Source organism: Apiospora kogelbergensis, assembly GCF_038363985.1.
Source record: "Apiospora kogelbergensis strain CBS 113332 chromosome Unknown utg000006l_segment0_segment0, whole genome shotgun sequence".
Lineage (NCBI taxonomy): Eukaryota > Fungi > Ascomycota > Sordariomycetes > Amphisphaeriales > Apiosporaceae > Apiospora > Apiospora kogelbergensis.
The window spans coordinates 2114709-2132061 of record NW_027117423.1 but is presented as its reverse complement, the minus strand read 5'-3'; the positions used below and the strand labels follow the sequence as shown (position 1 = coordinate 2132061).

The window sequence follows — 17353 nt, the reverse complement described above, 5'->3', positions numbered from 1 at the left end:
CGAGTAAGATGTTAGCATGGGCTTACATGCAGATCAACTTTTCCAGTGCATGCCTCTCCATACGGGATAATAGTACTTGCATATACCGCATTTATCCAACCCACCTCATCCATGTCGCCGCCGCCGCCGCCGCTCACTTCTCACTTTTCACCAAGCAACCAAGCAAGTAAGCAAGTAAGCAAGCAGCCCCTGATGCCTGAGTCTCCAATACGCCCAAGAGGTAAGAGGGATGAGTCAATGAAGGACTCTGCAGACCGCTGCGCGTTACACGATATGACATTCCACGCGCGCATATATGTATAGATAGATAGCCATGTGCCCTACTATGCATGATACATCATTTAACGTCACTTGGCGAGGCACAGAACAGAGTAGACATGTATCATTCAGCAGTCACAGTGCAGCATGTAGAACGTGTTGGAGAGCAATGTGAACGTTTTTTTCTATTGGATATCTTTGGATGCCGCACCACACACACCACCATGCTCATTGCTTTGCATGCACATTAAGAGACGGTGGAATCCACCCCCGGGTCTCCCCTGAAAACAAGCAACGCAAAAAGCAAACCGCCGTTTCGAGCCGTGTGCAACAGAAACCCCGGGATAAGAAAAACTTCTTTTTTCTGCCCATCCTGCCAAAAACTCTGGACTGTGGTGTCGACATGCGTCTTGCATTCGACCACGTCAAGATGCCATGGCCGATTGAGGCAAAAAAGGGCCAAACTTTCTTTGACTTTAGGTGCCCGAAGGATAGGGATGCTGGCTGCTCCTGGATTCGCCGAACGCCGCATTGCCACCTGCGCCAGGTCAAGCAGAATAGGCTGCTGACCGTAGCCTCTGTGCCAAACAAACGAAAAAACAACAAAGTGAATTGGAAAAAAGGCTCCCGGATCGTTCAAGTCTAAAATGAAGAAGCCAGACATCAGATGCCACTGGTCTTGGCCTCTGATGTACGTGTAAACCCCGCCGTGAAACCGTGTACTCCTAGAACCCCGTTGTAATGCAAGTTGGAAAAAAAGGCGAAAATGTGCTATTGCTCTTGGGGTGCCAGAAATGTAGCCAATAATGCGTCATTAAAGTCGAGTAACTTGAGGGTATTGATGTGCGTAATACGAAATAATTCAAGCTCGTTGGATGCCTCCGTTGGGTATTAGTAGGTAGTAGAAAAGCTTTGCTGTGCCCGCCCCCTCCGATCGCCTGGATGTGTGATAGGAATCAAGGCCAGATTGTGAATGGTTGCTGTGACCTATTGCGGTAAGGAGTCGGTCATCTCCGTATCGACGTAGTCGCCGTCGTAGACTAGCGACGACCAGACCCTCCAGTGGAGGAGGCCGAGATGTGTCAATCTGGTCGCCATGTCCTCAATTCCACCTTCTTCGCGGGCTTCCCGTGTCGCGCTGTCGTTGGTATCGCGTTCCATAGAGTGATCTCTCGATCCCTCCCAAGCTCTGCCGGATCCGTTGATGCGCCCTCCAGTGGCCACCGAGAATAAGCCGACGCCGGTCAGGGGCTTCAGGTCGCGGACGCGTTGCTGGAGTTCGGCGAGTAACTTGTCCTGGAAGTGACGCTCGACTTCTTGGAATACCAGGGACTCGGGCTCGCACAAATGTCGTTCGAGCTCGTCTTCAAATTGTAATAGTACGTCCGAAGGTGCGTCTGTGAAACGGAATATCTGGAGCGCTAATGAGTCCTTCATGGCCTTCCACTTTTGGGCAGGCCTCGAGCTCGTAGGTGATGTCTGCAGCAAGGCCACTAACGAGCTGTGCAGGTTCTTGGACCTTGTCCGGGCATCGGCGACGGTGGAAATCGAGCTCGAAGGCAAAATCATCGATGAGCGAGGCGAAGAGCTAGCCGATCCCGCCGAAGAAAAGACCAGACTCGAGGGTCTTGAATTAGGGGGAGTGTTGAAGTTGAAACTGGAGCTGTCATCATCGCTGCTCGCAGAGACAAAACCTGACGTATCTGACAGGGGAGTTGCCAGGAACGGCGTAGAAATGGTGGAGATGGCACCGTGGTTTCGGTACTTCTTCTCTAGCTCCTCGTAAAGACGCATGCAAATCTCCAGGTTGATGTGGTCGAGCATATCGGCGCGCAGCTTAAACATGCGTTCCTCGTCGAAGAGGAATGTGTTCGGGAGCGATTCCATATTGGAGGGGAGGATGAGTTTTGACAATGCTTCAAAGAAGACGGCCATCTCGCCAAAGGCTGCCTTTGATTCATGCCCAGGGTTGAGCTCATGGCACGCGACAGCATACCACTGCTGCGCTACCTGAGGATCCAGTTTGCCGCCCTGAATTTTCTTGTAGAAAAAGCGCTTCTCAAACTTGACCGTGTCCTCGATCAAGATTGGCCGTAGGCATCGGATTTGGTGGTTGGCCACGTCCAGTTTCATTGCTTCCAGCACACTCAGGAGACTCCGCATTCCTTGGACAAGCTCCTCCATATCATTGGTCCGGTTGCCGTTGGTCAGCTGGTTGTACATCTCATCCACCCATTCGTCCCTCATAGGAGCGCAGTGAGACTTGAGCACACCGGAAAGCCACGACGCCAGCTTTTCCAGATCGGCAATTCCTCTGTGAAACTGCTGCATGATCAAATCCACATTGAGTCCCTCATCCAGATACACACGATCGCGAGAGGGGACTAGAGTTTGGATGATTTCCTTCACCGCTTTCAGCAACACGGGGAGGCACCAACCTTGGCCCTGGCCAAAACGCTGCTGGAATGACACCGGATCTGTAATGAACTGTTGCAGTTGATCACGCAGACTCGTCCAGAACTGATCTGCCTTGACTTGCTTTCTCCTGCCCTTCTCGCCGTCAAGATTGGGCCGGAAGTGCAGCTCGGGATCGAAGTTGATGTCATGGCGGAGTTTGGGGTTGTGGATGATCTTGTTAACGTCGAGCTCACTGAGCGTCGTTTTCGTAACGGGCGGCTCGATTCTCTGTGACGCAGTTGGTGGCCCGGCTGAGCTTCTCTGGGCTTTACGAGGCTCGCGAGACTCGTTGGTTCTCGGGAGCCTGCCCTGTTGTTGTAAGTTCTCGGACGTGTTGGACCCGGTCGACGGGTTCCGCGACAAACCCCCGTTCGGTGCTTCCATCCGGCGAGGATGATCGTTCTGGGCGAATTGGGTCGGCTCTTCCGTCTCTGTGCTGGGCGTCTCTGGTGTGCCCTTCTGCTGCTGAATCTGGTCCTCGTGGGCGTTGGGATTGGGTTCTGAGAGTCGCCGATGTGTATTCCTCTCCATACCACTGTCAATGCCTTGGTCTCCCATTGTATTTTGCGTTTTTGTCTTCCTTCCCACTTCCGTCAACAAGTGATATTAATTCCACCCTTCTTCAAGACGAGATCTGGCTCAATTGGGATTTCTCAGGATTATGTGTGATACAGTGCACCTGCTTGTTGCCGGCGTTGAGGTTGCCAAGGCTGGCGTGTAAGTGAAGATGGTCGAGGATCAAAAAAGGAGAGTGGCTGTTGAGCCAATGATGGCGGGTTAGCTACGGCTTTCTATACAACAAACGGCAAATGGGCAAATCAAGGCAGTAAAGTTCTACAGAAGAGTCTCGTGGACAAAAGGGCTCGGGTGTTTGTAGATGTTGCACATGCCCGTGTACCAGGTGTGGGTGCGCAGTGCTTCGTAGCAAGCAGCACAGGCCCGAAAACGCAGTGGCAGTTTGTCTTATGCGGGAGCGAACGGGAAGATGCCTTGGGGTTTGTTGTTGTGATGTGTGTTCTGCTGTGCTGGGGCGTCACGACTTTTACTTACACATGCAACTGATCCCTTCAAATGTGTCGGTCGATTTGAGTGAGAGTTGGGCGTGAGGTGCAAACCAACTGACAGCCGGTGGTGTGGCTGGATGCTTGCAGGAAAGAAGAATCCTTGTGAAGGAACGACTTAGACAAGACAAGGAATGCCTTTTACTCGCCAGAAAAGAGTGTGAGTAGCCAATGTATATAGCTGGGAACGGCCAGCAACAAAGGGAAGACAGGCAGCTCTCTGCACAACAACGGCAAGGGAGGAGCAAGAATATGCTACTCGGCAGTGCAGTGCAGGCAGCGCAGCTTTTCCTATCTTAAAAAAAGAGCCAGGTCGGGTGTCGGTATTCACCGCTGCTAAAAGTAGTAGCAGGTAAAGTCGCAAGTCTAGGAAGTAGTCTTTCGGGGAGAGGAGGCGAGGTGGGAGGGGCGGCTCCCAATGTTATGGTCGAGCGGAGATAAAAGGAGATTGTAATGATTGAAGTATCAATGTATGTACAGCAACAACAACATTCAACAACTTTCTTCTTGATCGCAAAGGAGGGAAAATAGAAGGAAAAAAGAGCAACAGAAAGAAGTCGCAGGTGGCAGTCTCGGTTCCTAAAGAAGCAAATCAAACAGGGCCCCGAAAAGGCAAATTAGAGCGTACATACGGTACCCACGGGCTTGTTTAAGGGGTGTGGGCATTGTATTGGGGTGGGAAATGAGGAAATATGAAGCATTGAGACTTCAATGCGCCTTTGCACCCACACCTCGTCCATTGCCATGCCCGTCGTGGCTTGGGACCTAGCGAGTCTAGGAGCCCAGGAGCCCAGGAGTCTAGGAGCCCAGGAGTGTCTACCTAGGAGTCTGGGATCTGGCCTACTAAAACCCAAGACCGGGACTGGGTCTGGGGGTGTTGGGGCGTGTGCCTGTGCCTGTGTGTTTGTGTGTGTGTGTGAGTGTGTGTGTGTACACAATTATAGTGCAGCATACATACAGTATACATAGCATGCATGGTGGTGGCATGGTGGCAGCATGGTGGCATGGATGAGAGATAACCATCTTCCCTCGTCCAGTCCCAAAAAGTCAGGTCGCTTTGCTCCCGCCCATGGGACCAGAAAACGCTCGGAACGTGGCATTTACTGAGGGTGAGGTAGTAGCATGTACATCTGCTACGCGACAAGCAGATCCCAGGTTAGAGCAAAACACGCCCCTCCGGCCTTTTTCCTTTCTTTCTGTTGCTTCGCGGATGGATGATACCCAGCTTGCTCCGTACCTAGCCTAAGCTGAGATCTAGCGAAGGGCAAGGCGGGCGGGCAGGCGCACACACCCGACACACTTGAGAGCACGTACGGGTACCGGGGGTGGTCTCGGGGTCCAGTTCCATCGCCACGTTAAAGAACTTGAGACGATAGTCACGAAGGGGGGCAGGCCAGAAGGCAGGCTGCTTGGCTGCTAGCCTGTGGGAGACTGTACATACATGTTGCGAAGAAGCGGCGTGGGCGAAGGTGAGTGGGCATCTCTTGTGCGAATGGCGACTCATTGACCAAGTCCCATCTGCAGGTGGCTGCTAGTTGTTCTTGTCGGTCAAAAACTGGCCCAGGGACAAGGACGACTACTGCTAGAGGATCAGCGGTGACCAAGACCAGCAGCCAATATACCATACATAGTGCAAGACTGCAGTATGTAACCCTCGTCCCAGCAGTAGCCAGGGCCACCATTACTAGCTGACTTATTGTGATGATGGTGTTATTGGGTGTGCAGGTACATATCGGGGTGTGTGTGACTTCATGATGGAGATACATACATACACCGACCTATTATTACCTTAGAACATTGCACGGCATGCATGGGATAGTGATGTTATTAGGTCGCATTCTCGCTCCCTTCACTCCATAAATGCATGCAATGCATGCCTCTGTGCCTCTGCCCTCGACTTCCCACGAAACGAAGCGAATCCATCTCTTACTCACTCGGCCCCCAATAGCCAACCTGTCTGTCTATGTTCGTCACCGTCATGAGGCCTGTATGTATCCGCCCACGCGGTTCAAGATTGATCTGTATGTACATAGACAGAATGCCCTTGGCTGTTTGGAGACACCCGGGCTAGCCACCCCCGGCCCTGTCCTTTTTCTCCTTCCTCTGCTTAAGTGTGCTTACCTGACCAGTAACCTGACCTTCTTTCCCAGCCAGCTTGTCAGGTACCCAGCCCGTCTTTAATTAGCACGAGTGGATTGTGGCGTTGTCCCCTGCAAAGGTCGGATCTTCGTTTTCAACGCCAGAAGGAAAAAAGAACAAAACTATGGGACTTGTTTTGGAGAGGGGCATGGATCGGAGAATCAAACAAAGGCCTGAAGCGGTGGCCCCCTGCTTCGACCATTTACCATTTCTGACCTTCTCTTTCACGCATGGCGCATACGTACATACCGCAAGTTGTGACCGTATCCGCATCGCCGTGCAGCCAGCGGAGGCAGGCGGCATGCAATGCATGGAAGGAGGTGAGGTAAGATAAAAAAGATCCGCCAGGAATCTTTCACGGAGGCTCATCCACCTACGTACATACTCAACCTCCACGTCCCCGTCAACGATAGCTACGTAACCGCCTGTTTGGTCCGTCCGGATCCTGGGAGGGCAGATGGGATTCGCTCCTGCGCATTCCCAAGTCTATGGGTCTGGATGCAAGGATGAGTTGGCTGGCTGGGAAAAAAGGTGAAATTCCTCAATGGCTGCGACCGCAGCTGCAGCTGCTGGCTGCCATTCCATGCCACCCTCGCACCCTCCGTGGGTTAGGGATGGATCAGTGGTGCATCCAGCAAGTCAGCAGGGCAGGGCCCCGACGAGCCAACCTTTGAGAGCCTTGGAGTCCGGGTCTATACTATAAAAACGGACCCAAAACCCAACATTGTTTAATTGGAGCCGGAAAGACCCTGCATAAACGGAGCGGAATGCGAAGTCCAATCTGCGACTCGTAGTCAGCGAACAATGACACTCTGTATGCAGCTCTGCGGCAGCAGCATCACGAGAGAGGGAGCCAGAGAGCAGCATCGCCGATCCGCGGGCCACTGTCGCCATGCGCTCCTAAGTACGGGCGCTGCAGGCGGTAGCGCTCATTGTGAGCCACCAATGCAGCAAGTAATCCTATTGCCAAAAAAAGGATGCCAGCTCAATTTATGCGGAGGGATGGATGGTTATGCGTTGGTATGCGCACTTGTAGTTTTCGATAGATGCAAGCCAAATACGGAGTAGGGAGGCTGAGTAGTGCGTGCCATCAGTCAGATGCTCCCGGACTTGTCGGCGCATCACAATATTCCATCTAAATTGCTAGCCGCGCAGCACTTACATATACACACACCGCAGGATGTGTGCGGGTGGTGGATGCGCACCAAGTATAATATGTGTCGGTCTGGTCTGTCTGATAGCTGTTATGTGTGTGTTATGTACGTGTGATTTGGCTGCGCGCCGATCAGACTTCGCCAACAACAACACGGGAGTCAATAAAACACACTCAAATCGTAATAGTTACCTGCCGAGGGAGAAGTACATGCAATGCAGCCCATTCCATCGTCCAATGGGCTAGGGCGTGCCAGGGCGATTCGCTTGCTCTCATCCGCATTCCCAAGTTTGGCTGGTATGGCACACCATCGAGTCTTTAGACGCAAGCGAGAGTTACCTTATTATCAAACACGGGGGACGAGGCCCCCAAATCTGTCTCCGAACTCCCAACATCAAGGCCAGGTCAGTAGCCGGCCGGACACTCGTAACACCTGGATGAATTGCTAGCTCAGGTTAATAGGTGCATGGATTGGACGCCTTGCACTCGGGACAAATACCTAGACCTTTCCCGAACGCATATGCCAACTTGCGACCTTCTCCTTCTTCTTACATGCTTACTTCCCTCTCTCTACGGAGCATCTCTCTCTCTCGCACGCTTCCTCTCTGACGCTCAAACCCAACCCGACGATCTGATTACCTCTGTCAGGAAAACGCCGAGGGGCGGGCATGGGTGTGCGCTCCAGTCAGCAAGGGCCCTTCCATGAGTCAGGGCACGTTTGAGAGGAGGACGCTCAACGCAACCATCAGAAACCATGGGCGTATGCGTGCAGATCCCGAGTGCACTTTTATCGCTGCCTCCGTCTTAGGTGGGTTTGGAAGTCCTCACCCACCCCCCTCTGCCCAGTGGCATGGCAACATGGTCTTACCATAACATACGGCGGCTCGATCGGGCTTCGCGAATGCCAATTAAACGGCGACCACCCATGGGCCTGTTTCCGCATCAGTGTTAACATGAGGCGGGCGACCCGCAAACGCAAAGACAGAAAGAGAAAGAGAAAAAAAGGTACCCGCGCCACCCACGCCAGCCCCTTGGGACTTCTTTGCTGAAATGCGCAAGGCGAGATAGCGCATGCCAAACCCAAACTCCGGTCGATATATTATATTATAGTTCGTATTACTTGTTCCCACCCCAGTCAGTGAGGTCTTTTTTCTTCTTTCTTTCTGGTTCTTCTGTTGCAGCATGCAGGCTTTCTCTACCCGAGACCACACCCAGAGACATCTGATCTGCGGATTTAGTTAACATGTACCACTGTCAACAACAATAACAATAACAACCTACACAGCAACAAAAGGTAGCAGCGGCAGCACGGATAATGTGTCACTTGTTTTCTGGCGGGTCGGAGATAGCCACCCTCTGGGCGCGCTGGGTTTGAAGTCACAACCACCACAACGTTGGGAGAGCAGCGACATGGGACATCGTTGTAATTATCACAACGGACACCTAGCGCAAACAGACAAACGGGACTGAAGTCGCAATCATAACGACATTTGCGCCATCACCCCCGGCATAGACAATATATCACGACAACTAAGCCAAGGCACGAGCCAGGTATCTGGGTATTGATGAGCATCTCCATAGTTTCTGGAACGTCGAACAGGCTGCTGGTAATACCCTCTTTCAGCTGTGCTCCGTCAAATCTGCTACAAACCAACCATCCCGTTGTTAGTATGTAGGTAAGTAGCCTTCCTCGCTCGCTCGCTCTGTCTCTCTGGCTGGCCAGCGACACAGTAGTGACACAGGCATCTCACATCGGACCGGCTTGGTGCATTATAGGTGTTGGCGCTCGGCGATATGAGTTGCCATCATCGTCACCTCCAGTCATCCAGAGACTGCCCGCACACGCCAAGAGGCTAGATGTAGCGTGGATTCTCTCCATTCACGAGTCGTGGGTCCTCGCCCAGTTACACCGATATATCCACCACTTACACATCACTTGCATGTTGCGGTGCGGGACGTTTGAGCTTATCAGACCAGACAGAGACAGACCGCTTTCTGCCCCACGCCCGATGCCTTCTTTCTCTTGCTATTTTGGTGGCATCGTTGCGAACATCTAAAAACGTGATCTTGGCCTTGTCACAAGACTGTCCATGGAGAGCGGAGAGGAGTAGGGACCCGGAAGGGCCACCTCGCCTAATATCATTGGACAACTCCAAGCTTGCTGCCGGTAGCCGTATGGCTGCAACGACCTGCACGTACGGGAATCCTAACGGAGCAGTCACAGCATTTGCAATACCTTGTTTATGATCAGTCAGTCTGAACAAGACACAATTCACGTTGCCCTTGGGCTCGTATGCATGCTAGGCACGACATACTCATAGTGCGTGTGTATGCCATAGCATCCTGCCTGCTTTGTGATACCACAAAATCGGATATCCATTCTAAGCTGGGCTTTTCCTACGTTTCAACTTGAACCCGACGGCCCAAACTTCGCTTCACGGCATTCCAAGAGTCAGGTAACAAACACCACTTCTCGCCTCATGAGGTTTCTGAGCCTTCGAAACCTTGCAACCGATTCTGGCCAGCCAATCGCACTGCAAGTGCACACAGTAGTGTCGTTAGATGGCCATCAAGCGCGACATGCGAGGCTGCCAGCTGCTGATAACCTGGAAATAGCGGCATCAAACTTGTCCCAAGCGCTGCCGTTTTATGGTACTATACCTATCCTTGAAAAGAGCTTGCGCCGAACCCACCAATGTTTTGAAACCATCCAGGGCTGGCTGCCCCCTCGCCGGCACTACCACTACTACTGAGTCTAGTAATCGATATGAAGATGCGCCGTCTGTCTTGTGACGAGGCGCGCCTATTGCGGTATGTTCTGCGCATGAACAAGGTGGGATCTCGGGCTGATCGGGGTTGCCTGTGCAAAAGAATCGCTCTCATGGACCGTGCGATTCGGACAATCTCCGTTGAAGATGTGGTGTAAGCAGGGGGCAACGGCCGCTACGAAATATTCCAAACGCACTAGGAGAAGGGGCCATGTCATACTAACCATGATCCATTGGCGGTGCTCTATACTCTAGTGAGAATCTGTTTGCGGATCAAGTGCGACGCAACCCCAAGCTTCTGGCCGCCCCCGACTGAGCTAAAGTTCCTCCGGCAAGAAATAGTCAGCCGCAAATAGATTCCTCCAACTACCCGACCGATCCATCAGGCCAGCGTCGGAAGGAAGCAAGTAGCCTCGTTTGGATTCAAGAACACGTTCCCTATGGACGGAACCGAGACCGCTGCTTGCGTCAACCACGCCACTTGTGGTGATATATTGTTCGGGTCATGTTACGGTGCTTCAGTTCACACGACAGTTCAACCAATGATTACCTGAAGTGGCCCGACCCCAAGTCGTATTCCAAGCGATTGGCAACACGACTATTGATTTACACATGCACCCGAGCTCGTAGAGAGGGATCGTCTTACGACATTGAGGACACCATCCTGCGGATCAACTAATAACTATCAAACAAACGATAGTCCTCGGCGGCGTTGTCTGTCGAAGTTGGCAGCCACCATGTGGTATCATGTTCGGAGCCGAGTAAGCCAGCAATACGCCAAACGGCAGAGGGCGGTTGGTTATAAGGACCCCGCGATACTAGAAACAAAACCATAGGTGTGTAACACTCACTGCCAGAAGATAGAACCTTTCTTTAGACATTCGTTCGCCTTGCTATCTATGCGATACCTAAGTACCTCTGGAAGAAACATGAATGCGGTACGGCGAGACATCAATACCTATCATATCAGGAGTCAGGGATTAGGTAAATAGCGCCTAATTCCAACACAATAAGCCATGTAGTCATCATGGATGCAACCGAGCCGCAAATGTGTCAGCCTCGCGGCACCGTAACCCAGCCCTTACTGCTGTGCTAAGATTTGGCCATGCAGGTAAGGGGGGTACGCTGTCATGTATGGCCAAGGAGGAATTTGAACGAAAGCCTCGAGTAACAGCCTCATACTTGGCTAACACAACACCCAAGGTGTGCGGATGGCCGAGCCGAACATGCAACAAATCAATGATTGGCAACCCTAGGTAAGACTGTAGTCGTGCAATCCCAATCTCTTGGGTGAGGTAAGGCGGCCTCCTGGGATGGGCTGTGCATTCCGAGGGAGGGAACCGGTCCGGTTTCTTAGTTGGCCGCAACATTTTACAGCCACATAACTAGAAAAAGGCAAGATGGCCCGGTTGGGCCGGGTTGGCATCCGTATGCGGCGGGAATGGAACACGTCGTTGGAGATCAACCAATATGTGTGTATTTTGAATCCCCTTGGGGGGTTCGATTCCTAACCAGAACCAGAGCAAAAGAATGCGGCGGGGCCATCAGAAGGGGGCTTGAATACTGGCCGTTGCTCTGATGCCCTAAGTCCATTCTTTACATCATTATCGCTTCGCGGGCGAAGCATCCGCCTAACCATTTTTCCCCGTCGGTTCCACCCCTTGAGCATAAGAATAGGCAGACAAGCAAACCGTGAACTCCGTTCCGTAATATGCAACAACGCTTTTTCTTGCACTCTCAAAACATTTCCATACCGAATGAACCAAGATGCGCCTCCTTTGGGAGTTCTAGCTGCCGATCATCATGGAGACCTGTTTGTCCGTAGAGTCAGTATGACTGATTGATAAATAGGCAGAGCGCAAGATATCGCTGTATCCAACGGGGTACATACGGCCATGACGACGCAGCATATGCTTATGTATGGACTCAAACGCTCCCCTATCCTCGCGGCTTTCCAGAAAATGCCCATGAATCTGTAGTGAACGCGCAACGAGTTAGCAATACGTTTCTGTTGTAGTGGCCTTGGGGACGAGATGGATATGCTGCCGCTGATCGGGTTCCAACGCAGTCATTCTCCCTCTTTGCTGCATACCCTTGCTTGTGGTTGTTCATGAAGGTCGGGAAGATGCCGTGCACGTAGGAGCTCGTGCAAATGAGGAGAAGAATGACCAGCAGGAGCGACTGGAAGTTGAAAAGAGCCGACTATGTTGTCACATGGTTAGCAAATATGCGTGTAGTCGAGGACAAAGGGGGCGAGATGCGGCGGCGGCGCTCTTTCGTGGCAGGAGGGATGCGATGCGCCTACCATCTTAAGAGGGGTTGAGGTATGTCGCGTTGTGCCCGATGTGCGCTTCGATGGAGTTATGGGTGGTTGTAAAGTCGTGTCGGGTTCGATGTGTCTAATGCGATATCGTGGACCTTTGCAGGCTGGCTGTATGCGACTCTGGATTCTGAAAGACCAGCGTGCGCGTTACCGTTACTGGCGATGATGAAATGAATGAACATGTGGTAATTACGAAGTTTATCCGGAGCTCCCCCAGCTCTACGTATAGTAGGCGTAGGCGTAGGCGTAGGCCTGACCTTCAGCTCCAATTGTAGACCAGGCCCCCGCTGTTTATGAACCTTGGCCACCCCTCCAGGGAGCTACCGCGCTGCAATACGCGCTTTCTACCCCCGTACATGAACTGGAGTTCAAGGAGCAGGGTCTCTTATCGCATCATCTTTCCATCTACACGCCCTCCACCCTCAGCCTTGCGACTACAACGACGTTGACCACCCAGCCTGCGACAGCCTTACCACGACCTGCAATTAAGTTCTGCAACATTGTGCATTTTCCCACCTGCCGCAGAGCATTTGCGCCAACCGAACCGAACGTCGGCCACACCATTCATATAAGGCCGTGATCAATATCATCTGCCACCATGGAGCCTCGTGCGCGAGCTGGAAAGAACGTTGGAAAGGAGACGTTCGCGGCCAAAGATCGTAAGCCCATTCTCTTCTGGGTGCTCTACGACGCATTGAAAACCCCGAACCCTACGATCAATCATCTAACGCTATGGTTTTCTATCTGCAGTTTCGGCCCTCATGTACGCCTACGGCGACGTACCCCAGCCCCTCCCCGACACCGTCCGCGTTATGGACGAGATCATGACCGAGTTCCTCGAGGGCGTCTGCTTCGAGGCCAGCCAGCACGCTCAGTACGCCAGCCGCCAGAAGCTCAAGTTCGATGACTTCGAGTTCTCGCTGCGTCGGAACCCGCAGTACCTTGGCCGCGTGGCCGCCATGGTCGAGAAGCGGAAGCACATTAAGGAGATGCGCCGGGCTTTCCAGCCGGATGACGACGCTGTGCTCAAGAGCCAGGGCAAGGACGAGGCGGGCGCGCTCGCGGGCCTAGGCCAGGCCGTCAACGGCGGGGGCGCCGCGGCGTCAGGCTCGCAGGTCCATGGCGACGACGACGAGCTACTGGGTCTTGACGATGATGACGAGGATATCATGCAAAGCGTGAAGAAGAGCCAGGATGGTCCGCGGAAGAAGAGGAAGATCGGGGGCAGCACAGTTTAAAGACGATGGCAATACGAACCAGGACAGGATGCCAACGCGTCCACGCAAGCACGGCTTTCGGAAAACGTTTACCCAAAAAATGTCCTTGGTAATGGAATCTCGGCCTCGCCATTCATACTTCCTCAAGCTAGTCAACAGTATCATTTGGCGCGAACAGGCGACTTGCGAAACGCCATACGGCGATGTAACTGGTCAGCCTGAGTCACCGTACAGCTTGAGGACGATTGGAGAGAACATCGTCACGGTGGGATTTGTGAAGGAGTAGAGAAACTTGTGTTAACTTTGGGGGGCGGAGATAAGAGGTGTTGCTCCCGGCTTCAAGTGTTGAAGTCCGGAGGGCATAATCTGTTTAGTATAGCAGCCTGAACATTTTTGGAGGCGCAATGCATAGCGACGGCGTACGGTTTACGGATTCATTACAGGTCACCATGCTAGCTTGCATGTGAAAAAAGACATTTTGGCACTTTGAAGCATGCAACTTCCTTCGGTCTTGTCCCTTTCCTTATTGGCTGGGTGCTAAGTCATGGGCTCTCGCTTTGGCGACGACCAAGCGACACGACTTTCTCAGTTCAGCCGACTGGCACTTTAACAGCCGATTGCATGTGAAGTTGTTGAGAACATTGGTACCATGATCGCCGTGTGCACCGGTCCAGCCGGCGAGACCCCTCCCAGTCCCATGCCGCGGCGGGGCTTGGCCGATTCGCTCGCTAACGGACAAGCTGCAGCCCAAATCCGGCGATATCGGGGGTGTTGCAACCAACCACAACGCCCGGCAATCCTGAATAGGCCGACCCCGCCATGGAGCGTCCTATCAGCAGTTAAGCCTGTATATCCTGGCGGCTCTTACTTGGATCGTCCGTATGATTGCCAGCCTGGTGGACAAGACCCCACGGACTGCGTACCTAAAGGGGAACCCTTCGAGTCATGTTCATTCATGATGCGTGCAGTGCTGGCATGGAACTGCAATCCCCATCACATACTCCACGTACACAACTTGGCCATTGCCGGCGGCGGTTACGATATCGCTCCATTTGGATCCACCCCCTCCCCAAGTTTGCACATTTTGTTTCCAGTGGGTAGCATCTCGCTCGGGCGTCCAACACCAACATGCCGCTCCATTCCCTTATGACCAACTAGCCTATCCATAGTACCTTGAGAATGATGCGCCCTTGCAGGTACGAAAATGTAGGAGACGGAGTGCGAGCCTTGTTGGAAAGCCCCTCTTTCGATGGCGTTCAGATCTACTTGACCTTGCTCCCGTTCCTCGCGGCTTCATTATCGAAGGCCACTGTCGTCCGTGGAATTATTACAGTGTATCACGATTTTAGTCCATCAGTTTTGGCTTGTTCTACTCATGGTATAAGAATCCGATGCGGAACGCCATACATACCATTACACTCGCACTCTCTTGTGGCTGGCTCGGTAAATGTCTAAAAGCCTCTTATTGGAGAAATAGACACCATAGTAACGAGGCAGATCCTTCTCACCCATAATACATATCTTCTTGCCTCCTTTGAAGCCATCACAGCTGTGTGTACTATCACAAAATGCATAGTGATGGTCAGGGAGGTTGCGATCGCCGCACAGTAACGAACGGAACGCTATGTAACGACAAAGAGAAAGATCTCCTTGGTCAAGGTCTTCCCACGTCACAAAACGTCCCCACGAGCCCCTTCTCCCAAGGTGGTCGGCTCTCGCCGTTGCCATCGCGGATGAATCAAAATAACATACGGTGCCTCTCGCTATCCCCAACTCCCAGCTCGCGAATGTCATTGGCTATACCACCTGCGGTATACACTACAAATATATCCAATGCCGATAATAGGAGTCGGGCCACCGGAGAATGGGTCGCGAGAAGCAGAGCATATTTGCTGTCGATGTGGTGGCGTAACCAGGGCCCCATCCTCGTCTGCATATCGCAGTTCTTTGGCGCCCTCATGAGCGCTACCACGCGACTCCTCGAGCTCGACGAGGAGACGGGGCCTATGCATCCCATGCTGATTCTCTTCTGGAGGATGAGTGTCACGGCCGTCTTTAGTGGACTCTGGACATATTACTCAGAGCAATGCAGGAGAAGAATACGCAGACATGGGCACCGAGATACCGTCAATAGCAGCAGCAACAACAGTCATGACAGCTGGCAGAATGTAGTCCTCGGCATTCGAGACGTCAGGAGTCTGCTTGTTCTTCGCAGTGTCGCGGGTTTCTTTGGTCTGTATGGCCTGTGGTATTCCATGAAATACTTACCGCTCGCCGAGGCCGTCGTTATCTCCTTCTTGGCCCCGACGCTGGCGGGGTACATGTGCCATGCCTTGCTACACGACCGGTTCACGCGCCGAGAGCAACTGGCTTCCTTACTGGCACTGGCCGGCGTTGTGCTGATCGCTCGTCCGCTTTCATTGTTTGCCGCGCCGGAGGATCCAGGGGCTGCAGGGCCCACAGGCATGGCAGCTAAGATTGACGGCGCGGCAGTGGATGGCGCTTTACCAGGCAGGGGCAGCAGTAATGTTACCTCGAATGCCCCAGGGGCTGCTATCGCCACGGATCCCACGCCAGCGGAACGGCTGATCGCCATCTTCGCCGCCCTGGTTGGCGTTTTCGGCGGCGCCGTCACCTTCACAACGCTGCGGCAGATCGGCACCCGCGCCCACACCCTGGTGTCAGTAAACTACTTCAGCGTTGGCTGCGTGGTAGTGACGACGGCGGCACTCGTCTTGGGCCCCGTTTGGGACCTCGACCAGCCCCTCATGCGCTTTGCGGTGCCCGCGACGTGGCGCCAGGCCGGCCTGCTGCTGCTAATCTGCGTGTGCGGCTTCGCCACGCAGTTTCTCATGACAGCCGGCATCGCCGTGTCCACTTCTTCATCTTCTTCTTCTTCACCGGCGTCGTCTGGGAAGCGTGGGAAGACCACGGGGGCCAATCGCGCCACGGCCATGGTATACACGAATATGCTCTTCTCCGCGGCGTTCGACCGCTGGCTGTTCGGGGAATACATGGGCTGGGTCACGGTCGTGGGCTGCGCGCTTATTGTGGGCAGTGCCCTCTGGGCTATGGCCACGAAGGACAGCGGCGGCGACAGTGAGGAGGGGAGCATGAGGACGAGGAGGCACGGTGGCCGCAGATGCGGGAGTGTAGCATAGACTCAGCGGAGGAAGGGGATGTGTTGTTGGAGTCGATGGATTTGGGTGGATCAGACGATGCGTGCGCTGGTGAAGATGATACCGTTGATGAGGGTCGGGTCGGGAGGATGTAGAGATAGACTGTAGCGTCAATTTGGAAGTTTCTGGTGCGAAATGGCTTCGATTTTGCACACTGACTCTATCAACCCTTCTTTTATGGAATTGTACCCAGGGGTAAATGCAGGGTATGCTGTGACGGCTTCTGTGTAGCGACAGAACTTGACTTGTCCTGCCCTTTGTCAGTCTATACTCATCATTTTTCCAGATAACTATATCGAGAAGACAAGGTATAAGCTCCATGATGATTGAGACGTTATCGAGGCATTATTCTTTTGTCACCGAGCCACAGTCAAATCTGGCATTTTCGACTGTCTCCTATTGCCATCTCACCGCAATGAGCATAAAGAGCGATTTCAGAGTAAACTGTAGGATCCATGCACAACGCTTACTCGCTGGTCTGTCTGACAGGAAATGCGATATCTTGTAGTTGGGTTTCTTATAAGCGCCACAGGACACAAAGCAGCTGTGGCGCAGAAACCCACTTGAACGAAGTACCGAAGTACCGAAGTACAGCGAAACCAGTTGATTGGCGTACACACCGGGCGCGCGACGCCAAAAGAAAGTTCGCGAGCTTGAGAGCTGCAGCTTCCAATTCACCTCCCAGCCAGCCCGCTTAATCTTCACCTGTCGCAATCACACCATTTTCCGAGCGTCGTCTACCACCAAAAAACACTCCAACAGAATACTCGAAGCGCCGCCATTGCAGCTTCGTACCTA

At 53.0% G+C, this 17353-nt stretch overlaps 3 protein-coding genes across 3 annotated transcripts; 2 read left to right on the top strand and 1 right to left on the bottom strand.

Moving 5' to 3' along the window:
• Positions 1-11623: 11623 nt before the first annotated feature.
• Positions 11624-12144, bottom strand: PG998_009534 (uncharacterized protein; the record flags this gene model as incomplete). Its single annotated transcript, XM_066876350.1, has 4 exons — positions 11624-11647; positions 11728-11809; positions 11929-12038; positions 12142-12144. The coding sequence occupies 4 exons, from the start codon at positions 12142-12144 to the stop codon at positions 11624-11626; spliced, it is 219 nt and encodes a 72-aa protein (XP_066728506.1).
• Positions 12145-12757: 613 nt separating this feature from the next.
• PG998_009533 (uncharacterized protein) lies at positions 12758-13397 on the top strand (the record flags this gene model as incomplete). The annotated part of the gene is made up of 2 exons (XM_066876349.1): positions 12758-12818; positions 12910-13397. The coding sequence occupies 2 exons, from the start codon at positions 12758-12760 to the stop codon at positions 13395-13397; spliced, it is 549 nt and encodes a 182-aa protein (XP_066728505.1).
• Positions 13398-15274: 1877 nt separating this feature from the next.
• On the top strand, positions 15275-16537 carry PG998_009532 (uncharacterized protein; the record flags this gene model as incomplete). Its single annotated transcript, XM_066876348.1, has 1 exon — positions 15275-16537. The coding sequence occupies one exon, from the start codon at positions 15275-15277 to the stop codon at positions 16535-16537; it is 1263 nt and encodes a 420-aa protein (XP_066728504.1).
• Positions 16538-17353: the final 816 nt, after the last annotated feature.